Source organism: Carettochelys insculpta, chromosome 20, assembly GCF_033958435.1.
Source record: "Carettochelys insculpta isolate YL-2023 chromosome 20, ASM3395843v1, whole genome shotgun sequence".
NCBI classification, from domain to species: domain Eukaryota; kingdom Metazoa; phylum Chordata; order Testudines; family Carettochelyidae; genus Carettochelys; species Carettochelys insculpta.
The window spans coordinates 9094836-9119076 of record NC_134156.1 but is presented as its reverse complement, the minus strand read 5'-3'; the positions used below and the strand labels follow the sequence as shown (position 1 = coordinate 9119076).

The 24241-nt window shown below is 44.0% G+C and overlaps 2 protein-coding genes across 3 annotated transcripts; one reads left to right on the top strand and one right to left on the bottom strand.

Moving 5' to 3' along the window:
- Positions 1–649: 649 nt before the first annotated feature.
- Positions 650–7043, bottom strand: ATP5PD (ATP synthase peripheral stalk subunit d). Of its 2 annotated transcripts, none has more exons than XM_075014478.1 (6): positions 6946–7043; positions 5612–5742; positions 3670–3766; positions 2000–2071; positions 1005–1067; positions 650–857 (listed from the first exon to the last, which is right to left on the bottom strand). In XM_075014478.1, the coding sequence occupies exons 2-6, from the start codon at positions 5731–5733 to the stop codon at positions 726–728; spliced, it is 486 nt and encodes a 161-aa protein (XP_074870579.1). In that variant the 5' UTR covers positions 5734–5742; positions 6946–7043; the 3' UTR covers positions 650–725. The 2 variants fall into 2 exon arrangements, with proteins under 2 accessions (XP_074870579.1, XP_074870580.1); XM_075014479.1 differs by lacking the exon at positions 6946–7043 and adding an exon at positions 6594–6768.
- Positions 7044–7439: 396 nt separating this feature from the next.
- Positions 7440–20668, top strand: KCTD2 (potassium channel tetramerization domain containing 2). Its single transcript, XM_075014292.1, has 6 exons — positions 7440–7842; positions 11262–11370; positions 12637–12728; positions 13794–13889; positions 16196–16321; positions 16994–20668. The coding sequence occupies exons 1-6, from the start codon at positions 7531–7533 to the stop codon at positions 17021–17023; spliced, it is 765 nt and encodes a 254-aa protein (XP_074870393.1). The 5' UTR covers positions 7440–7530; the 3' UTR covers positions 17024–20668.
- Positions 20669–24241: the final 3573 nt, after the last annotated feature.

Genomic DNA, 24241 nt, shown 5'->3' with positions numbered 1-24241 from the left:
CTAAGCAGAATACCTATGTACCCCAACGCTATACACAACCTTTAGAATTAGAGTGGCATGTCTGCCCATTCTCTGATGGGTTCACAGAGCCAGTCCATAACATTCCCCTGGCTCTGTGTGGTAAAGCCCTTCCCATCCCTACCTCTACAACCCAAAGGCCCTCTCCTACCCCAAGTTGAGGCAGCCTAGGCTAATTGCACAACTATGTAATCAGTGCTGAGGCACAAGCACAGTTGGTCACTGAGGCTGTGGAGAACAAAAGCTGCTGTAAGCGTTGTACGATTTGGCCAGGTTTGTAGCCAGGTTCAATGAGTGTCTCACAGGCAGACACCAGAGACATACTGCCACTTGTAATACAGACAGGGTCTGAAAGTTGGACTGGGCTGGTCATTTGTGTCACTGAGCTGTTGTCTTGGACATAGGCACAACCCTGGGCATAACCTGAGCCTCAAGAGTATTCTACATTCAACCTGGATAACCTGCTTGGAAGACTCAGTCCTGTCTTCCTTCAGGAACTATCCCTACCCTGTGTAGCATTCAGAGCCTCCAAAACCAATGACCTGCTAATTTCCCAGCCTTCGTCACCCTCTTAAAACAATCCCTCGTGGATTTAATATTTCAGTTTTGAGATCAGGACAAGACACAGTGCTGCAGCCCTCCATAATTACTTTATTTAAAAGATTCTAGAGAATTTGACAGTCACCAGAAAAGGCTGTCAGACACATTTACAGGTCTTCAATAGGTTTGTGTGGCCAGTACGGATATTTCTCTTTGTCCAGTTTGGTTTCAGGGAAGACCGCATGCAAGTCCTCAAATGTCATCTGATCAAATGGAATCATGTTTTTGAACTTCTCGAGCTTGAAGTGGAAAATGAGACAAGACATTAAAATTGTTTGTAAGCAAGAATTCCAGTTAAACTCTATGCACATTTAGAAATTAAAACAAGGTTGCATGCCAAGCTGCTGTAAGTGTGAAATTCAGAGGGTACAACCCATCCAACCTACCTGTTTCTCATACTGAGCAATACGGGCTTTAGAGGCCTGCACATATTCAACAGCGTTCTTAGCCTACAAGAGAACAAAGGATGCAGTGAGCCTATTAATTCTAGATTGTTTCCTGCAGTGGAACTTTGACTCTCATTCTACTGCATGTTAAACATTCTCAGACTCGGAGCAATGGGCTTAAACTGCAGCAAAAGAGGTTTAGGTTGGACATTAGGAAAAACTTCCTTACTGTCAGGGTGGCTAAACGCTGGAATAAATTACCAAGGGAGGTTGTGGAAACTGGAGATATTTAAGAGCAGGTTAGACAGACATCTGTCAGGGATGGTCTAGACGGTTCTTGGTCCTACCACGAGGGCAGGTGACTGGACTCAATGACCTCTTAAAGTCTCTTCCAATTCTAGTGTTCTATGATTCTATCTTACCTCTTTCTCTAACAGCGGAAGCCACAAGGAGCTCTTGAGCTACCCCAGCGTATGTGTCAACACCAGTGGCCCAAGTACAATCACTGGAATTTATGTTACACACATCCTCCTTTTTTGCACAGAGGAGCCCACAGATTAGAAATCCCACTATGTAACGCGTCATCTTGACCCATGCAGCCTCCAAGACATCCAGCTCCACATTAGAAAGCGTTCAGGCCTACTTTTTTTTTTTTGTGCAATTAGGTGCATCCTTTGGCCTGCTGCTAGGATGCCAGTAAGATCCTCAAGTGATCAGCATTTGGTTGCCTTTGTCCTACACTAATTTCAAATTTATTACTGCAGAAGAGCAAGTAGAACTGGCAACCAGTCTCTGAATCTAAATCCCCATATGTGGAGAGGTAAAGGGAGAGAGTACCTACCCCTGCTCAAAAGCTACTGATATGTACAAACCCAGGCTTGCAGCTCCCACACCTCAGCAGTTACTTAACAGCAGACCATAAATGAGAAACACTCTATACTGTCTACAACGATCAAAGATAAACCATGCGACAAGGAAGAGTTTTCAAATCTTACAGCTTCTTGCTCCTGGGCATTTATCTTCACTGTTTGTGTGTCCACAGGCTCAGGAACCTTCAGTGCATTGTACTGTAAATTAAAAAACAAAACAAAACAAAACAAAAAAAAAAACACAAATTTTGAACATGTTACCTCTCAATACTGTTACAGCCTTACACGCTCCCAACGCTAATATTTCCCCAGTAGACAAACTAGTGCTTTTTGTTTTCTCCCAAAACACTCAGATCCTTCCAAGTGAACTAGCTTCCTGCAATAGGTCACCAATCAACTCAACTGGATGCTAACTTCAGAAGCAGCAGTGGCTGGCTCTCATGTGTACACGGCATAAGAACGGCCATTACTGGGTCAGACCAAAGGTCCATCAAGCCCAGCATCCCATCTGCCAACAGTGGCCAGTGCCAAGTGCCCCAGAGGGGGTGGACCGAAGACAATGATCAAGTGACTTGTCTCCTGCCATCCATCTCCAGCCTCTGACAAACAGAGGCCAGGGACACCATTCCCACCCCTGGCTAACAGCCTTTTATGGACCTAACCTCCATGAATTTATCTAGCTCTCCTTTGAACTCTCTTACAGCCCTCGCCTTCACAGCCTCCTCTGGCAAGGAGTTCCACAGGTTGACTGTGTGCTGGGTGAAAAAGAACTTTATTAGTTTTAAACCTGCTACCCATTAATTTCATTCGGTGCCCTGTAATTCAGCACAAGCACTCAGCACTGCACTGTTGTGCTCACAGTTTTGTACAAAGCCAAAACACAGTGCTGTTTGGAAGAATTAACAACGATCTAATGCCAAAGAATGATTATCTTGTCCCAAAACTCAAGTTATACAAACAAAAAACAAGTTCCTGAATTCTTCTAAACCTCAGCAGATTAGTTTGTAGCCTGAGCCCAGGGCTAGGAAACAAGAACTGCTACGTTCTAATTCCACCTCTGACACCAAACCCTTAACATGACCCTGAGCAAGTGCTGGTTATTTCCCCAGGGCCCAGTCAGAAAAAAAGGTTAACATTCACTTGAAGGGATTCATCTCATTGACACACCACTTTGGGGTATTAACAGTGGGTTTTTTTTAAATCCTGATTTTCAGCGGCATGGGCTGGTGGGACGTTCGAACAGTCCCTTCCCAGGCAGCACAGAGTTATTTCTCAAGCAATCACACCTCATTCAACCATATTTGCAAAATTTTCCTCTAGCAGGCTTTTGGGCCAGGTCCTTGGCACAGCTCAGAATGTGATGGAGATTGTCCAGGATCATTCCCAATACTAGACCAGCTGCATGCAGGCAAGTATCAGAGCATATATCAGAATAGCCTTTATGCTCTCTGGGTTCAATAGACTGGTACTCCAACAGGGAATCAGCAGAGAATAGAATATGGTTAGAGCTTTCCTCTTTCTTCAGGCCACTTGTACATCAACAGGCTGGAAAACCTATGCAGGCTGTAAGAGAAAATGTGTTAGCTTTATGCCCCTCCTTGCCATTAGCATTCAGGCTGCTTTATACCAACAGTGTGATGTAAGGCAACTGGATCTGAATTAGTACCTCCTAAAAATTTCACTTAGCAGCCTGCAAGAGGAAAAGTTCACAGTTTTGAGTCCTGTACATTAGATATGAGCAGACTCCACTTGGATTTCAAACAACAGCAACATCTAATTGAGGACAAGAATCTTACCTTCTTTTCAAGCTCATCCACCAAACCAGTCTTAGCAACTGCAGTCTTGTAGTAAGTCCAGTCAATAGCTGGGGGCTTCTCTGGCAAGGAGGCTAGCCTGTACAGATGGAACAGAACAGCAGATAGAAAAATCCCCAGAGCAAAATTTCAGAGAGCTCCCAGTTCCATGCCAAACAACTCTGCAGCATCCATTACGCAGAATAAGTTATGACTATGCTAATTTTAGCTGCCATTATTTTCAGACTGTTAACACAGAAATGGCAATAAAGGAGCAACATAAAATTTTACGTGCCTACAATTTTTTTGGATGGGTAAGTACAATACTCTCAGTTTTTTCCATCATGAACAATGGTAGGAGCAGGCAAGGAGAATGAGCTGGTTAATTTTCATTATTGTTTTGCAAGACTAACATAGGTTTTATTAAAAAGATAATAAGTCATGGTATTGTAGCTGTATCTACATACAGAATCTGCACTGCCACAATTATGCCCAAGCACCAACACAACATACACACAAAAAAGAAAGGCTTTTTGCCAGTGTAGAAACTTTACATGTCCATGTGATGTTAGCTATGCTTACAAAATACCACTTCTATCAGTATAGCTGTATTTACACTGAGAGTTTCATCAGCACAGATGTGGCGAGGATTAACATCCTTGATGGACACAGCTATGCAGATATAAATTTTACGTGCAGACCAGCCTTAGCTGCTCTGGCAACCAACATGCGCATCTAGTAATAGCCAATCTAATGTCGAATAGGACTCGCTACTGCTGATAGTGAGATTTGTCAGCAAATCAAACACTTTTGAAAATATTACTTTGGTCATGCCACTTCTATACGTTAGAGGTTGTCCACGAGTTCATTTACCTCGGGTCCACCATCACTGACACCCTGTCGTTGGACACTGAGCTAAATAGGAGGATCGGAAAAGCGGCCACAACTCTGTCCAGACTCAGCAAGAGAGTGTGGAATAACAACAAGCTGTATGCTCACACCAAAATGCAAGTCTACAGAGCCTGCATCCTCAGCACCCTCCTTTATGGCAGCGAGACTTGGACCCTGTATGCCCGCCAGGAAAAGAGGCTGAACGTCTTCCACTTGCGCTGCCTCAGGCGCATCCTTGGAATATTATGGAAGGACAGAGTTACCAACACTGCCGTCCTCGAGCAAGCTGGAATCCCAACCATGCACACCCTCCTCAGGCAGCGTCGACTCCGCTGGCTTAGCCATGTCCACAGGATGAACAATGGAAGGATTCCAAAAGACATCCTGTGTGGTGAGCTAGCCTCTGATAAAAGACCTCCCGGACGCACCCAGTTCCGCTACAAAGATGTCTGCAAAAGAGACCTCAGAGAGGTAGACATCGAGCTGGACAACTGGGAAGAACTAGCAGACGACCGCAGCAGATGGAGGCAGGGGTTACACAAGGGCCTTCAGAAGGGCGAGTTGAAGATCAGACAGCTAGCAGAGGAGAAGCGAGCGCACAGAAAGCACAATAAGAACTTGCCAGACACCCACTACATCTGCAAGAGATGCAGCAAGGACTGTCGCTCTCGTGTGGGTCTTTATAGTCACAATAGACGCTGTAAATGAAGTCCTCAATTGAAACTTTAAAGGGCGCGATCCATAGTCTATGCAGACTGAAGGATGCCTACGGGGGGGGGGTCATGCCACTTGCAAGCTCTCTGTGGACTCCCACTAACATTCTAGCTACCATAACACTGAAGAAAATCAAGAGCAGAATTTGGCTGGAAAAAACCCCTCAGACTTTATTGTGAAGAATTAACAATTATTTAAACATCTTTATGGCAAACACAGAGTTATATGAATGCCACTTTAAACAATGATGATACTGTTTTACACCTCTGCGGACAGGGCTGGATTGCCAATGCCACGGTCATCTTGCCAGAGCAACCTTTTCATACCGAAATATACTCACTTAGATGAAAGGGCATCACTATATGTTTTCAGGGCATTAAACACAGTCCTCTGACTGGGCGGCACCCTCTCTGCAAATGCCACCCAGTCAATCGCTTTCAGAGCAACTCTGCGACTTGCCATTTTTGTGGTCTAGGAAAACAAAAACAGAAAAACTTAAATGTGAATAAAAATAGAAAAGAACAGATAAGTTTATTTTCATCCACGTTAAGCTCTGGGTATTTAATCAGCTGAAACATAACTTCAGCTATCTCAGCCGCTGTTGCACTCATTCCATTGACTCCCACCAGCAGTAACACTGTTTACAATACTTTGCATTTCTTGTGTCACTGAGAAAAGAGTAATACTGCATAAGAAATAATTAAGCACCACCATACAGTAAACTCTTTCATATCTGGCAGCCCCAGGACTGGGAAGTTGCTGGATAGTCAAACATTCCAGCTAATAAAGAGGTAAACCTCACAATGCATAACACTAAAGAAAAAACAAGATTAGACATCTCAGGAAAAATGAAAATGTATGTGGAATACTGTGTTTACCAACAACAGTAGTATTGTACACTGTAAATGTATACTCTATTCGCTGTATTTATTTGTATTTACTTATGGTTAAAATGCCATTTATCTGAGAGTTCCCGGTCACAGAAAGCTGGACATGAAAAAGTTTACTGTACTTCTCTCAGCTTGATAAAATGATATCAAGTTAATTTCAACAGGCCTCAAATGCCATTTTCTTTCCTGGGATGGAACATGGCAGAACACAGCAACACTATCAAGCCACTCAAGGCAAAGTAAACCCTTCGCTGCCCAGTTTCTGGAATTACAACCGCCAATGTGTGGTTACTTGGCCACGGGGTCAGGCTCCACCGATCACCCTGCTCTTACTATAGGATGTCACTGCACGGGAGTAACAGAATCATACAGTCAAAGGGCAGAAAGAGGCCGCAACAGACAACCAAGTACAGCTCCCAGCTGGACGTTCACCTATCTCGTAGAACTGGAAGGGACCTTGAGAGATCATCGAGTCGAGTCCCCTGCACTCACAGCAGGGCCAAACACCATCACCACCCGCAGAGCCCCGGGAAAGGCGGCGCCACGAAGCCACCCGTAGCCCCAAGCCGGGACATCGGCGGAGGTTTGATCCAGAGAGGAAGTGCACGAGCCCCCCGCACCCGCCAGAGCTCAGAGGAGGGGACAGGACCGGACGCGCCTCCTGCCCTGGCAGCCGGGCAAGGCCAGCCGGACACAACGCCCTGCTGCACCGAGTCCCCGGCACACGACACCACCTGCCCGCGCCGGGGTGCCCCCACCCGCAAACCTCCCAGGCTGCTCTCACCTTCAGCGACCGCCACCGTCCTGCGGCCAGACACCTTCCGGAAACCTCACCCGGCGCCAGCCAATCATAGCTCTATGCCCCCGGAAAGGCTCTCCTGCAATCACCCCCCCCCGCCCCACCCGCAGGTAACCCGGAAGTGATTCTTAACGGCGCCGCTTTCAATAACAACACGTTCTGACAAATCCTGCCCTTCGCATATAGGTTTCGTGTCAATCGCCCGCCTCTGAAATGCCGAGTCCTTCACCGGCATTACCTCACTGATTTCCGGTTGCGCCGGAAGTAATATTCCACCCTCCCTCAAGGGTTGCTTATTAAATTGTATTCCTGAGTCTTTCTTGACAGCTCCTTGCCCGCGGAGTCCCCTTTAACACAGACTAGCCATTGGTTTGTGTGCCACACCTGAGAAATTTGGTGTGCCCCGCACTTCGCTGCTGACCCGGAAGTGAAACCCGGCCCTTCCGAGGAGGAGGGGCTTTGGTGTGAGGGAAGCGATGGCTGCCGGGCTCTGGACTCCGGTCTCTCCCCAGCGCTGAACGAGGCGGGGGCTACCCTCGCCTGCGACCCCCCACGAAGTCACGCGCCAGGATGGCGGAGTTGATGCCGGCGGGGGATGGGCCGCCGCGGGGCCGCACGCCCAGCCCGGTGCTTGGGAGCATCCCGGTCCCCCCCGGGCCGCCGAGCCCCCGCCTAGCCGGGCCAGCCGGTTCCGTAGGGGGGCTGTCCCCGCGTGGCTCCGAGCCGCCCGTCCCGGACAGGCCTGGGTCTGGCTCCAAGTGGGTCCGGCTCAATGTGGGCGGCACGTACTTCGTGAGCACCCGGCAGACCCTGTGCCGGGAGCCCAAATCCTTTTTGTGCCGCCTCTGCTGCCAGGACGGACCCGAGCTGGGCTCGGACAAGGTGAGGGGCTGCGCGGGGCGGGGAAAAGGCGTCATATAAACCCCGGTGTCTTCCTCTCCCATGTGGTGCAAACTCGCACAGAGACCACGGCCCCGATCGCATCCCCCCGGAACCCTAATCCGCCCCCCGCCAACCGGCGAACTTGTGCCCCACACACGCACTAGATAATTTCTCTTCAGTAACACACATACCTTGAGGTCATTGACAGAATGCCCCTTTCCATTAAAATGTTGACTAACTGGTTTGTGGATCTGGAGTGTTTTGACATTGATCTTCATTACATTACATTGATCCACATTACATTGATCTGGACAGACTTCTAACTCCCTTAGACAAAGGGTCAATGGGCACAAAACAGACATCAAAACACTCCAGATCCACAAACCAGTTAGTCAACATTTTAATGGAATGGGGCATTCTGTCAATGACCTCAAGGTATGTGTGTTACTGAAGAGAAATTATCGCACCGTTTTGGAAAGAGAAGTGGACGAGCTGACTTTTATATTCAAATTCGGCACATTAACACATGGTTTAAATCGTGATGGGAACTTTTTGAGTCACTACAGGGCCTCGTCTGCATACTCGGTTCAATCTAATTCTTGATCTCCCCCCCCACCCCTCCACTGTCTGATTTGCTCACCTTGATGATCTTTTTCTGATTTGTCCTCCTTGCTTACTGTTTTTGGTTCTCTGTGTCTTTAAATATTGAGTCTGTTGTGGTCTGGCTATGGTCTGAAGAAGTGGGTCTGTCCCACGAAAGCTCACCTAATAAACTATTTTGCTAGTCTTTAAAGTGCTACTTGACTGCTTTTTGTTTTGACAGTGTATAGACTAGCATGGCTTACTCTCTGTTACTATTGAACCATTCTATGGTGTTTAAAAATAAGACTGTGACCTACTTGTAATGGTTTTGAATGTTTGCTGCATCAAAGTATGCTTCAAGAAGGTCTGTGCTGTTATTGTGTTTTGACACATTAAAATTGGGGCAAGAAGTGTGTTTTCTTTCACCTATTAATTCGTGATAATTTTATAATGATGTGCAGCACCTTGTCACTCTTGCGTGAAAGACCCTACATAGATCTAACTTGTTATTGTGATGTTGATTTTAAGAAGTGGAAAATAAGGAGGTGCTGTGAGTATGTGATGCTTAGTCTGGAGATCAGCAAATTGTCCAGAGGAGATGAAAACCATTAGTCATTTGCAGTGAGGCCTGGGTTGTGTGTCTTTGATTTTTCTTTAATTTCCTCAGAAGCATTCTTTTGTTTTGTGATTGTACAAGTCACGGAAACAAGAAGGAGACTGACATTAAAAGACTGCAGTTTTTTAGGAGCAGTAATGTTTGTCCCTGTTGTTACAGTGCTGAGTGCTAATGTGCCTACATTTTAATTTTTCACTTAGGAAAAAGCAGTTTTCCCTTAAGTGGCCTTATTTGGGGTCTGCCTGCATGGATCCAATTGTAGGATTTGGCACATACGTCCTAAACCATCTAAATATTTTTAAAATATCAATAAATATTGGCATCACCAACATACAAACATGTTACCTTATTGTAAGTCTCCTCCCAGCTCTACTAAATATTACTGTCCATTATCACGTTACATTTAAATATTGGGCTTATTGCAGCAAATATTTTAAGAGCACTCCCTGTTGAATTCAGTGACAGAGTTTTCAAGACTACGTCCTAATGTTGTAATACATTCAAGGCAAGGATTGTCTTATTTATCTCTAAGTACTGGAGAAATATTATTTATTTCTAAACCTTGTTGGTAGCATTTGGTGCCTTAGGAGCAGATATTTGTGCCAGTAGTCACATCAAAAGATGAACTGGTGCCTACAGACATGGTGAATCCAGCATGATGTATAGAGCTTTGAAGTAAAGATTAAGAAGAACTGTGCAAGGAATACTAACAAAATAGTTTATTAGGTGGTGAGCTTTCGTGGGACAGACCCATTTCTTCAGACCATAGCATGCCAGAAAAGGCTCAATATTTAAGGCACAGAGAACCAAAAATAGTAATCAAGGTTGACAAATCAGAAAAAAAAATATCAAGGTGAGCAAATCAGAGAGTAGAGAGGCGGGGAGAGGGGAAGTCAAGAATTAGATTAAGCCAAGTATGCAAAAGAGCCCCTATGATGATCCAGAAAATTTGCATCCCGGTTCAAAACACGTGTTAATGTGTTGAATTTGAATATAAAAGAGTTCAGCAGGCTCTCTTTCACGACTGTTGTGAAAATTCCTCTTAGTCATTAACAGAATGGTCCACTCCATTAAAATGTTGGCTGACTGGTTTGTGGATCAGGAGTGTTTTTATGTCTGTTTTGTGTCCATTAACTCCTTGTCTAAGAGAGTTTGAAGTCTGTCCAATATATAAAGCATCTGGGCATTGTTGGCACATGATGGCATATATGATGTTAGATGAGGAACATGAGAATGTACCCGTGATTCTGTGAGTAACCTGGTTAGGTCCAGTGATGGTATACCTGGCTTTTTTGTTTTGATAGTATATAGACTAGCACAGCTTTCTCTCTGTTACTGTGCAAGGAAGGTTTGTTCTAAAGATGCATTTTATAGAACAAGAGTCATTTCAGAATACAGGTTGAAACTCTAGTCCAGCACCCTCAGGATGCGAGCAGTGCCAAATGAGAGAATTTGCTGTATCACAGAAGGTTTGTATTGTTTAGCAATTTTACCAACACTTCCATAGCTTACTAAGCTCTTAGAAGACAGTTAGGGATAAATTACAACTAAATAACAGTGCAGAACACTAAGAGCCAGGACTTGTGTCTGTAAACAAACTTTATAGGACCACGAGAAACTTAACCATACCGATAAGTGGTCATCTGGCTAACTAAAATCATGCTGCATTATGGCTGTTGCTGTGCAAAAGTGTATCGTACTAGATGGGTTCATCCTGTAGTTGAATTTGAGAGCTGACAGTGCATTGTTGCGATTGCTTGATTCCCAAGGGGTCCTTTGGCCTCACAGATAAACAAAAATAAGTTTAGGAGCAAATACAAGGTTTTCGGAATGGGATTTACATGTAAACAGAAGGTTGCCTCTTCACTTTTGGATTAATGAAAACCCAATTCCTGTGACTGGGATGATCTACTTTAGCCTATTGCTCCCACCCACCAACTTCTCTGGTTCACTTTAACCATCCCTTTGACAGGCATTCATGTTTGATGAGAAGCTGTAGAAATAAAAAGTAGTGTAGACAGACTCACTTGCCATACTGTAGATTTCCCTACCCAGCACACTACCCATTGCATTGCAAATATGCGCCTGCACTTGTCTACACTATAGAAACTTTGCAGTTTCCTTATCATTGTTAATACCAATACAGCTTCAAGGGAGTTAGTAATTTTAGGAGTCCCAGTGTAGAGGGGCACCTAGCTTGACTCCCATGTGTGTTTCACAGGATGAGACAGGGGCATATCTCATCGACAGGGATCCCACTTATTTTGGTCCGATCCTGAACTACCTCCGACATGGAAAACTCATAATAAACAAGGAACTGGCAGAAGAAGGTAAGAAAAACTGTGCTGTAGACCGAAGAACAGTAAAGCCCCCCCGTGGTCTTTTTTGACTTGCCAATCATTGCCTGGACCTAATCTGGATGTGGAGACTTTCTAATGAAGTATTTCTCAACCTTTTTTTATTATGTACACCCTTTAAAAAAAAAAAAGTACCCCCACGCATCCACCAGTTAAGAAACATGGTCCTAAAGTAATCTGAGGTCTTGAAACAAGCGCCATTCAACCTTTCCAGATTACTGTACCCTTTGCAGGAGTCAGACTTGTTTTGCAGACCACCACATTACATCTCACTTAAAAACTACTGACTTACAAAAACATGCAAAAATATCACAGAAGGCCACCTGAAAACTTGCTGATTTTCTTCATCTTACTATCAAATAAATGAATTGGAATAGAAATATTGTACTTATATTTCAGCGGAAAGCATGTGAAGCAGTAGAAACAAGTCACTGTCTGAACTTTTAGATTGTACTGACTTTACTAGTGTTTTTATGTACCCTGTTGTAAAACTAGACAAATACCTAGATAAGTTGATGTACCCACTCCACTGGAAGACCTCGGTGTATCCCCATGGGTACATGTATCCCTGGGTGGAAAACACTGTTCTAATGCATTAACGTAGTATCTTGTATGTAAACTCCATTTCACAATCACGTTTCCTTTTAGCTCCCACAAAGATGTTCATAAAGAATATGCAGCTGATATATATTGGAATCCAAAACCTCTAGATCATACTGCAGGCTATCCTTGGTCTGCTTAATTCATTGGCTTTGAACAGCAAATTGTACTTTTTTGAGAAAGAGAGGAAACATTCTCCAGAAATGATCTCCCTTGTTTTCTCCTTAGATTGCACTCCTGCATGTCCCTAGACATTAATGGATTTTTTTTCTAACATGATGAAATGAAACAGATTGCTCTCAGATGGTTAAATGTATTTTGATAAAAACCTTCAATAAAAGAGCAGTATTTCCCTATTACAGCCTAGTGGCTTTCTATAATCCTAGAGAAGGGCGAGTTAGGTATCATGTGCTTTCACATAAAGGAGGCTATTACCAGATGAATAGAGCATTTTCTGCCAGGCTGAGATCAATAGCACCATCCGTTCTGCATCTATTTATTGTACCACATGTAAGCTAAATTGCAAATATAAAGTTAACTGCAAATTGATGCCATGTACTTCTCCCTTTTGATAAAATTGCCCTTATTCTCTTTTCTGCTGACTAACAGAATTCCTTCCTCTGCTTTCGGATTTTTTAGGGGTACTGGAGGAAGCTGAGTTTTACAATATTGCATCACTGGTGCGTCTGGTGAAGGAGCGGATACGGGACAATGAGAACAGAACCTCTCAAGTAATGCACATTAAAACTTAAGTAGAAAAGCTCAGTCATCGGGATTCAATCATTTATAAGGGTGTGACAGAGATATAATCCACTTTAGGGTGAGAGACGTGGCAGCAAACTAGTGTCTTTCAAGCAATTGGGTGTTCCTACTGTCATTCATATATTGCACCAATCAGAAAGAGCATCCTTTACGCCTACAGACGCAGGCTCTTGAATGTGCTCTCCCCTATTTGCACATCGACATCAGGAACAATGGACTAGATGAGGATGGAAAAAAGATCGTTTGAAACAAGGTGCGAAAAGGCAATAGATAGGACCTGGGGATCCAAAAAGCAGATTAGTTGATTGACCTATTAAAAGATTGAATAGGTGGGCTATACATTCCATTTAGAGACTGGGATTTGGGTTAATTTTTTGATGGTTTGTTTGTTTTAAATTTGCAATTAGTAAAACTGAAGTGATACTATTTTGGCAGAAAATGTTAAGTTACGTAAACAGTTTGTGTGAGTGCCCAGTGTAGTATGTTTCCCTTTCCGGATGTAGTAACGTCCACGTAAACTTGGTTGACTCTTTATCTGAAGCCAACCGTAAGAGGGGAAACTTGGAGTATTTTCTCTCCCATTATAGTTGCAACATGAGAGCTCTATATGCTTTTCTTGGTTTTTCCTGGACAACTTTAATATTTTCATCAAATATAAACCTCCTCAGAATAGCATTTTCTCTCAGCATTTCTTTTTGCTGCTGGTGAACCATTACTTTTAATTTGTACATTCAGATCTATAAGAGTAAGACTTTCAAAACACACCTGGAGGACTTGGACTTCTAATATTAATTAAGTGCTTTTGAAAAGTCACTGCAAAATTCTCAAAAGGAAAAAATATAAAATAGACTAACTTGGGAAAGTCTATGCAACTCAGTCTTCCTCTTCTAATACTATTCTCCAGGCACAACGCGTAAGATTTCCTTACAAGAAGCAGCTAACACCTTAGCTGTCTGTTTCTGTCTGAAAGCAAACATGGCTAACCCTCTTCTTGATTTTAAAATTCCTGCTTGGTTTTTTTCTTGATGTTTTAGGGGCCTGTGAAGCATGTGTACAGAGTTCTGCAGTGCCAAGAGGAAGAACTCACACAGATGGTGTCCACTATGTCTGATGGATGGAAATTTGAACAGGTACTGTTGCCGGTGGTTGCCATTCCTATATCCAAAAAAAAAGAATCCCCACTTGGGAACAACATATAGAATTAATTTAGATTTCTGTTTAACTGCACCTCTTATGACTCCACCCTGCTATGGAGTGGTGCAGAAGGAGATCTGTAGCTAGAATCAAATCACCTTACATGGAATAACTGCCAGAGGAACAACAGTAGCTTATTGAACCCATAACAAGAAATAAGTAATGTTCCTGTGAGATCTTTTGCTTCCTTGTCAGACTCTTGAAAAATTCTTCTCTTCTCCCCCATTTTCTTGGCCCCACTGTGTAGCTCTAGTCCAAGGAGAATGAATGGGCTGCAGGAGAAATGACATCTACTTTCTTGAGAGCCCAGTACCGTGACCCATTCACAGAGAAGAGTTGAGTGACGTGAGAAGCACCTTGCTCTGAAAACGCTAAACATACCACATCTGCATCACAACCAGTTCAGGGGCTGTGTTTTGGGGGAGATGCAGAGGGTATAAATCTGCCCCAATTTTGGTACTAGAAATTACAAATTATTCTCTTTTGTGAGTGTGGAAAGAACCAAAGCTACCAAGCTGGTCTATGTATCATGACAGTTTCTGAACTGTAGCCAAGATGGGGCTGCAACGTCTACTTATAATGAAATATTATGACATCAAATGACTCATAGGACTAGGACGATAGAGCCTTCACTTGTGTTCAAATCCAGCCCAGTTTAGTAGTTACCAAATCTGTGACTGTGTTAGCTGTGCAGTGACCAATGTGAAATCAGTATGATGGTTCAGTGTCCATTTTCCAGTGAACAAATGCACTTACAATATTTGGCACTAGTTGCTCTCTTTGTCAGCAGACTTAACACAGACCCCTCGGATTGTCCAGGATGACGAATTCAATTCCCCTGTCATTCCCAGACTCTCTCTGGTTATATGATTCCCCTGCTCATGCACACATACTCTGCTAGCTCAGTGAGAGCTAAACCAAATATAAGTAGCAGTATAATGAGGTAAGCCAAGTCTACACTAGGGAAATGCAGTTCTAGCTAGAATCAACTTATCTGAAATAGACTTACTTGAGCATCCTCGCTGAGGAAGGTCAATAGGAGTGTTTCTTCTGTCAACCTCCCTTACTCCTCATGGTAGCAAGGAGTACAGGAGTTGACTGCTGATCTTGATAGGTTGATTTTGCACAGCCCTACCAGATGCGCAAAATTGAACCCTGGAAGATGAACCCTTAGCGGGTCTGTATGGGTAATGTAGGCGTGGCCTAAATAATACAGATTCTGTGTATCCACTGGGATTTGTGATCTAAAGTGCAGCTGGTTAAGTTCATTATAGTTTAGACAGTCAAGTGGTAAAATACAAAGGGAAAGCATAGTCCATTGACAGCCCGAGTCCATTCTTTTGTCCTCAGTAGTGAATCAATGCAGCCATCAAAGCTCATTCATTGTACAAGACATTTCCATTATTATAGCTTGACTAATACTCGTTCAGATCCACAGAACAATGGGTGTGATTATTATACTAGCGGCACAGAGATCCACAGCTATCCCTTGTATAAGTGATATTCTCTTTTCTAAAATCAAAGTGTATCTGTTAAAATATGCAAGATTCATGCTGTTTTTCCTCAGGCTGTGAAATCCAAAGCTGGTCTGAAGAGGAGGGTTGAGAAATACAAATTACTGTTATGATATATATACTCCAGGTTGTTGCTTTTGTGTAATAATTATAAAATAACTGTGCTCGTTTGCCAGATATTCCTTGGTTGTTGGAATATAATGTCCTACCTTTGTGACAAATACATTGTTTGTCCACGGTTTCTGCATCAAAAAGTCAGAAGCTGTACTTCTAGAACTTAGTTAAACAGGTGTATCCTGTGGAGTGAGTGACTCTATAGAGCCCACTTTGCCAGGTATATCCATTTTCTGAAGTATTTGGCTAGGGGGTTAACATTTTGTACTGCAAAATTTCATTCTTTTTTTCCCCCCAGTCTTGTCATGAATTGGAAAACGCATCACGGTTACACGCCAAGTTACCTTGACAGTTAAAATTTCTGAGTTCAGCTACCACTAGGGGGATCTGGAGCACTTCCAGTCATGACCCAAGAACATGCGTAGCATTTGTCAGGAAAACTTATAATGCAAGTTAATACCCAAGATGTTTTTGTCATGTTCAAACTTTAGTTCTGACTGGATTCAGCCAGCCAGTTATTACAGCTCACAAGGTGACATCAAGGGCAAAGCAATGTCCATTGGCTATTGCTGCATTAACCCTTACAGCCTCTTGGTTATTTTCCTGCTCTTCAGCTAATCAGCATTGGATCTTCCTATAACTATGGAAATGAGGACCAGGCAGAGTTCCTCTGTGTCGTCTCAAGGGAGCTCAATAATTCTACCAATGGCATTGTCATCGAACCTAGTGAAAAGGCAAAGGTGAGGAACCTGGTGAAGAGAGTTGTCTTTAAATGCCGCAATGAACAGAAAAGAAAAAGAAAAAAAAACCTGTGTTCTAATGATGCCGTGAGACTGATACTAATAATTCCTCATGCACTCTTATTCTCTTCCTTCGGCCCCCAAATCATTCAGAGAGTTTGCAGTTTTATTAGACAATGTTATGGTAAATGTAAATTTCGTGTTGAACCATAGATATACAGGGAAAAGGGCTGAATTCTGTTTTAAATGTGTAAAAAGGACGGAAGAAAGGGTTAGAACAAGTAGGAAGATTGAAGCAGGTCATGTTTCCTAGCAGACTGTCATGACAGGGAGTGGACGAGGTTGGTTTTTTTTATTTTTTGTTCGTTTGTTTTGGTTTGGTTTTGGGTTTTGTTTTGTTTTTTATCAGCTTTTTATCAGGGTATCAAAAATATGAAGCTATCCTTGTGAACTTCCTGCATGCAGCTGACCTCTGTCTCTAGAAGAGGCTTTATCGCTCTCCACAGTTTCTCTAAAGATTCTGAGGGAGACTCATAATTTTCTTCACATGTTCCCCTCCTCCATCAACTTTTCTTTCCCTTATTGACACAAATAGTATGTTTCAAAGCATGAGAACTAACACCCAAATTTGTCCAAATCCAACCTTTATTACGCTGGTCCTTCTCTTTTCAGATTCTTCAGGAGCGAGGATCCCGAATGTGATCCACGTGTCTGTTCCTGTTATACTCTGAGATGTCAAAAGGGCGATCTATCTGGGCAGAGCATTTCTCCGCACTTCAGCCTTGCTCTTGTACAGTAACCGAGCTAACGCAAAGCAAAGCTGAGCCTGTCCTGCCAACAGAGAATAATTCTGGTCAAAACCAAAGGCTTCCCCCCTAATCCCAGGAAACAAAGGAAAGAAGAGGCTCTTCCAGTTGGATAGTCCCTTTTCCAAATGTTTGATTTTATTTTTTTGGCTGCTGCTGTATTGAATATTTCCAACAATGGCTGGGCTGCATTCCCGGTCTGAGCCTTTGTGCGGGGCAGAAGGGGTTGTCCCTGTCCATGAGCCCTTGTTATCAGCCTCACTTGGAACAGGCTGGAGGAGGTAAAAGAGGATTTGTATTAGAGTTATGCCATTTTGTGTGCCCAGGTTTATCAGGTAGAAAACTTAGAGATGCCCTCCAGTGTTCCTCCCCACCGGTTGGCCCCACACAAATCAGATGAAGAGGGTTTAGAAGTGAGTGACAAAAAAACAAGAACTTTGGCTTTTTTAATACGGAAACTTTTTCATTCTTTGTATTTGTTACTTGTCAGGTTCCTGAGCACTGAGTTAGATACAAAATAAGTTCCGTGCGGAGAGGAGTTGTGTTTCTGTCTAACGTGCACCTTGGAGGGGTCTACCACTGGCACTGTTCTATATGGGCTCTTGGCACAGCCCAGAGCCCATTGCTCTTCACGCATATTTAAAACTCTACATTGGTCCATGCTAGTGACGGAGTAAATGGTTCTGTCCTTTATTCTCTCCAGGCTGGATGAGAGCAGTGACAGGGATCCCAATCCACTTCCCCTCCAGTCCCTTGCCACAACTCTGTCTTAGCCTGGCGTGATATTACTTGATTTACCAAGATTAGGGACCTGTTGCTGCCATGTTCAGCTTTGCCTTGTTTGTCTCTAGCAGCATGGACTCCCTTGATGTGCTGCTGTGGTCTCCCAGCAGGAAGAGTTAGGGGAGGCTTTGTTTTGTACTGTAGCAGGCAGGTAGGTTTGTTTTAAATCCATCAGATAGTTTGGGGAGGAGAGCCCTTATTTATACATGCCAATTCCACATCGGCAGCCCTCTCGTTACCCCACTTTCGTTAGGTCAGCCCAAAGTACCAAGGGGTATTGCAGAGACTTTGCGGGCTTGGTGAAAGTTGCCAAAGTGTTGTGGTGTTTCTTGTCCAAAGTGGTGTGTCGACTTTTGTGACTTTTTTTTTTTTTAATGCCTTGAATGGATGTGCAAATGTTCGTTTGTGCCTCTCTCTTTAATTCTAATCTTAGCCAAACTGGACTCACTGGTCCCTTCAGTGAATCTGTGCCATCCCTAAGCAGTGACATGTCCCTCCTATCTGGTAAATGGAATTTCGTAGGACTTTGCTGCATGTTTTTCCCCTTTGTCCTGGCTTTGTTCCTTGTAGTCCAGTGCTCTGGCTTTTGAGTGAGTGTCTCAAACTGCTGTTGAACCAAAGTTACCGATACACTGGAAGTCAGTGGTGTCGGCAAGGTCATAATGGAAGTTCCTGGACCATGAGCACGGAATTCCTGGTTTGCAGAGATGAGTGAGGGATCCTCCTGGGAGGAATTTGGGCTCACTGTGGTCTTGCCGGTGTTCTGTGCATAGGGAAGTTTCCCATCCTGTCCTCCTCTGTGTGGGCTTGAGGAAGAGCGTAACAAGGCTTGTGAGGGAATGGGTGACAAGGTGCAATAGAGTAATTCAGAGGGATTACCCCCCAACACACACACATTTTCCAATCCAGCTTTTCTCCAAAGTGCTGTCAGTATATCTTCTCCATTGGGGTCCTCACCTCTTTCTCAGGAAGGAGGATGGATTATCTGTGCCGGCTAGTCTTGGTAGCAACAGACTGAGCCAGATGTCTTTGGACTTCCATTGTATCAGTTTGGGGCTGCTGAAATTCAGGTGGCCTGATACCGTACTCATTCATCCAGCTTTCTTGCTCCCCACCATCTTTCCTATCATGTGGTGTAATAGCGTGGGTGTGATGAGACTGGATGCCTTGGCTGGGCCCAAATAACACTGTGATGTATACATATAGCTCTTATCTGTGGGTATCTTGTAGCACCAGCCATAGTCAGTTTGTGGTCCTGGGGGAGAAATGAAAAAAAAAAATGCACATATGCAGTTGAGCAGCATAAATGCCACATATCACACTGGCCTTTACATCACCATCTTTCCCTCTGCCCTCCACCCTGCCAGGAGAAGGGGAAATCAGGAAATAGCAGGGGTAATTTAGTTGCCCTCTCAGACATAGTCAATGCAAGGCCAACTGACTTGTGTTCAGGCTGGTGGGCATGAGGCAATGCTAGGTTTGCTTGGAGGGTGACATTTTACTCAGCACAGGTTGAGTTGAAAATGGTACCTCATTGCTTTTTTTGGGGTCACCAAAAACACCATGCCCGTGAAGCCCATTGGAGGAGGGCCTGCTTGTCAGAACAGCTGTTTGAAAAAAAAATGACTGCCCTACCTTCTCCGTACCAGAGGGAGTGTGGCTTCACTAAAACTGGAAGAAAAATCTACTAGTTACAGCAGGCCAAGACCAGTTCAGTACGTCTTGTATATATTGCAGTGAATTGCCTGTTTCTGCCAGATACATGGGAAACAGACAATAGAAATTGACTTCTTTTCCCTTTCCCATGCTTCCCAGCCCAACGAGAATTGTTAAAGCTGGATTTACTGTCCCGATAGAACCCAGTTGCCCATTCTTGTTAAAATGCAATGGAACAAGTTGTTTTGTAGGAAATGATTCCTGTTATTTGCATCTTAACTGAATCTCAAGCTCTTTGATAAGAAGCGGACTGTTCTATGTCTTCTGGGAGGCTATGGGCTCCTTTAGATACAAAGACTTGCAGGATGCCTGCCCAAGTCACCGAGCTGGGAGTTTCTCCTCTTCACTGTCTGCGAGAGGTCACCTTTAGGCCTGTTAAGGTTTGAAGAACTGGTCTCGCTTGGTCTCCACGTTCTGCATTAGTTGCATCACTGCACTGCCGGAGACGGGGCTTTTTGTTCTATTGCCTTTAGCTCAGTCCCAACTATCTCCTCAAACTGAAACTGCAAAAGCAAATTATATCAAATCCATCCTGTTGCCCTGACAGGCAGTATATTTTGGTGAGTGGGGTTGGGGGGAGCCGTGGAAGGAATTCTGATGAGTAGCTGTGGGGTTTTGCATTTCTCGGGGAAGGTTCACTTTAAAGCATTAGTTCTGGGAACTGATAGTGTGTTTTATCCAATTTCCCAGTGGCCTACATTATTCCATTATGGTGAGACTGGAATTAACCTTCTCTTAAAGTGTCTTTGTTTCTGCACATTTTAAAATCAATCTTCTCAGGGTGACTGAGTGGTCCGAGGGGAAGTGGGGGGTTAGCCACAGGGGTGGAGGCACAGCTCCTCAGACCTCTGCAGCTCAGCCGTAGGCTCCTCACCCTCAGGTTTTGCCTGCAAACCCAGAGGTTTTGTACAGTTTGTCACGTGTCAGTGCCCTTTGCTACTGTTTCTCTTTGTTTATTAAATGTGTTTGAATAATGATTCAGATGCTGTGATTAATTTTTTTTTCAATAAAGATTCTGAAATGGGTTGGAAGTTTGAGCTAATATCCTGTCTCCTGTTTTATATTACCTTTCCAGCTGGGCCATTGTCTTTTCTTGTACCTTTGTGAACACCTGTTTTTACTTCACTGCCGCATGCATTTGGAAGGAAGGATGCTTTGATGTAAATTGTGGTCCAGGAGCTGTTAGCAAATGGAATTCAAAACTTTTCCCGTAGCCCCTGACCTGTCTCAGTGACAGCACAGCTAGCAATAATTTCAGCTTCAAAGTGCCAACTGCTTTGGCAGAATAGGAATTTGGGTTATTTGCATGTACATTCATTGTAGGCTGTGTTGGTCCCAGGATGACAGAGACATGGGAAGGGAAGTACATCTTTTATCGGACCAGCTTCTGTTGTGAGAGGCCCAAGCTTTCAAGCCATCTACAGAAGACCCTACAAGTGCTCAGAAGCTTGTCTCTCTCATCAACAGAAGGCCCAATAAAAGATATTACCTTCATCCACCTTTTCTTGGTACATTCATTCATATTCACAATAACACAAGTCCTGTCAGCAGTAATTACCCGTGGGAATTGCAGCTCAGCTTTCCCTCTCAAACTGCGTCTATAAACCATCCATGCTTTTACAGATTCTGACGTGTGATTAACAGTATCCAAAAAAAAAAAAAAAATTCAGAATCATCAGCCATCCACAATACAGCTGCATCATACAACTATATTGTCACTAGATAGCTTACTGTGGAGATCACATCTCATAGGAATCTGGGGAAGAACCCTCTTCCTTAACTGTTTTCAAACCTGAGCTGTCCCAAATATTTATCGCTGTTTTCAAGTAATTTCTTTGCGCTCACCCTCCAGCAGCCATCTTCCAAGATCTGTTGTGAGCTACCTTTTACCACAAAGAGCTAAAAGTGAAAAGAAATTGCTCATACTACCTGCATACGTACAGCTGCTCTTACTACTTCTGCATGGGCATAGGCTACAAAGTTCATCTCTGAAGTTGCCTAATGTTCAGGAGTGCTTGGATCCAGAGAACGGAAGACCAAAGGTCCGTCCATCTAGCCAAGTGTCCTGTCTCCTGACAGTGGCCCATGCCAGGTTCCCCAGAGGGAAAGAAGAGAACAGGAAATCATCACGTTTTCCCCCCTGTGAAGTTACTGTGTTTCTAAATTGAGTATAGAAGCTATTTATGTTACCGTTGTATGTAAATTGGCACCAAACCTTGTGCTAGGTGCCCAAGTGAGGTGTCTAATGAAATCCAGTAATGCCCTGAATCTTTTTATGCTGCTTGTATGCCTGTGCCTTGTTTGTAGGTGAAGTTATAGATATTGGCTCTATAGCTGGTTAGAAATGTTTTAGTGATGACATTCGCAATAGGAGGTGTGATCACCTCCCCCAGCTAGGGTGATGAACTAAACAAAGGCTCAGATGTCAAATACACATCTCAGGAATTTGGGACTTCTCTGGGATGCAGCCAATGGTAAAGTACCACAGCAGCCTATCTGGTCAGGTGACCTGACTGAGCAGTGGGATTGAGATCAGGTGTCCAAATGTCCATTCCACATACCATGCAAGGGAACAGAGATGTGCTGGTGAAAGCAGTGACCAATGGCAACATGCCACCATAGCCCACCTGGTCAGGTGGTAACCCGTAACCTATGGAAGAAGAAAGAAATTTTCCCTCCATATGGAAAAACTACAAGATAGGCCTTGACAGTCTCCATCTTTGTTCAAGTGTTCCAGTCTTCTGTTCTCCAGTTTCCAGAAACTAACCTATGTGAACTGGAATCCCACCCCTCTTAAGGTGTGTGTTCAGAGACTTTCAAGAAATCAACATATAACATCGCTGGCCTGCATCAATAGCTGTAATTGATGTATGTAATGTACCACTTTAACAATTTTTCACTCTCGCCCTCTTCTTTCTTTCTTTCTTAATAAACCTTTAGATTTTAGTTTCTAAAGGATTGTCACAGCATGTTGTTTTGGGTAAGATCCAAGTATATATTGAGCCAGGACTGTGCCTGGACCCTTTGGGGCCCAGAAGACTCTGTGTGGAGCTGGTGAAATAGGCTTAATAACCTCTCACCTGAGTAGGGGGCTGTTGGACTGGGCATTTTGGAGTGGATGGAGAACCTGTGGGTTTGCTTGTGTGGCCTCTGGTTGGCCAGTGTGGCTGGCAGAGGTACTTTTGTGGCTGGTTTGTTTTGCCTCAGTGAGAAGGAAGTCACAGCCTGGGCTGTAAGTGGCCTGTTTATAAGCAAAGATCTCTGAGTTGGTTTCCTTAGCTGTGCCCAGAAACCTCATCATATTACACCCCCCTGGTCACCCATTTCTGGCTTTTGGCAAACAGTGGCTATGGACATCATGCCTGTCCATCCTGGCTAAAAGCTATTGATGGCCCTGTCCTCCATGAACCTGTCTATTTCTTTTTGAACTCTGTAGGAGGGAGACTGGTTGGGGGGCAGGTTTGCACCATAACTGACCTTCAGTTACAGTCTGGGGCTTTTGCCAAGAGCTTTTAAAAAGCAAAATACATTAGAGAAAAGCACTGTCCTATCTCTAGGCCTGCTACCAGTCCAGTGTCTCCACTCCCTGTACTGCACCTCAGAAGTTCGATCTAGCTGCCTCCTTCTGAAGAGATAGTAGAGTAATGCTCAGCCTGTCCAGTGGATCCTGCTCTTTGCTGGCATCATAATCGGCAAGTTCAGTGCAACAGGAGTGTGGATTATGATGTCACCCAGAAGACTTGGCTGTCCAATGACAGGCTGCCTACAGGAAGTGAGTTCACAGAGGGAGCTGCTAAAGGGCAAGAGAGCTCAAAAAACCAACCAGTGACTTGGCATTGGAGTGGGCACCAGGGTACTGCTGGGAGGGACCAGCGAGGGAGCATTCTTTGGTACTGCTATGTAACGGCTTCTTCACCGAAAGATTTGTCATCAGCCTGTGGCGGCATGAGTGATCTCACAGCCAAATAGATCTGGTGAGTATGGGGCATTTGGCACAATCTGACTTTGCGATAGAATGATCCCTGCTCCAGAATCGATAGGCCCATAAAATCCGTTCACGTTATAAATCTTTGGATTGGTCACCAGCTACCACCCACTGGAATGTTCTAGTAGGAATTAACCAGATTTAATGTATTTAAAAATAAGGTGAAAAACAAGGAGCTATGACATCTGTGTGTGGGCTTTTCACCAAGCCAAGAGAACGGCCCATCCTCATCCCTGCCATAAGCCAATCTCTGTGGATTCCAGGCTCAACGCATTTTGTCCAAAACTGAATTTGTCCCGAAAAATAGTTCTTCCCCAAGAGTCATTCAGTCCAATGAATCCGAGTATCTTAGCTTAATAAGGATGGTTGTTCGTTGCCTTTTTGTGTTTCTTCAGACTTTATACTGCAGCATATGGTCTATGCACCTACTCAGCAGTGCTACAAAACTGGCCATGCTTGTGCTGGGAACTCTGCATTTCCTCTTGTGTCTTTTTGGAGGGCTGCGAATAGCTCAAAGAGAGAGAGAGAGAGTGAGAGAGGTGGGCTGTGGTGGTTCTGAGGAAAGCTCAAGGTGTGATTCCTCATGCCGACCCTAGTGTCTCTGGTCCTGTTATTTTGACCGTCCTTCTC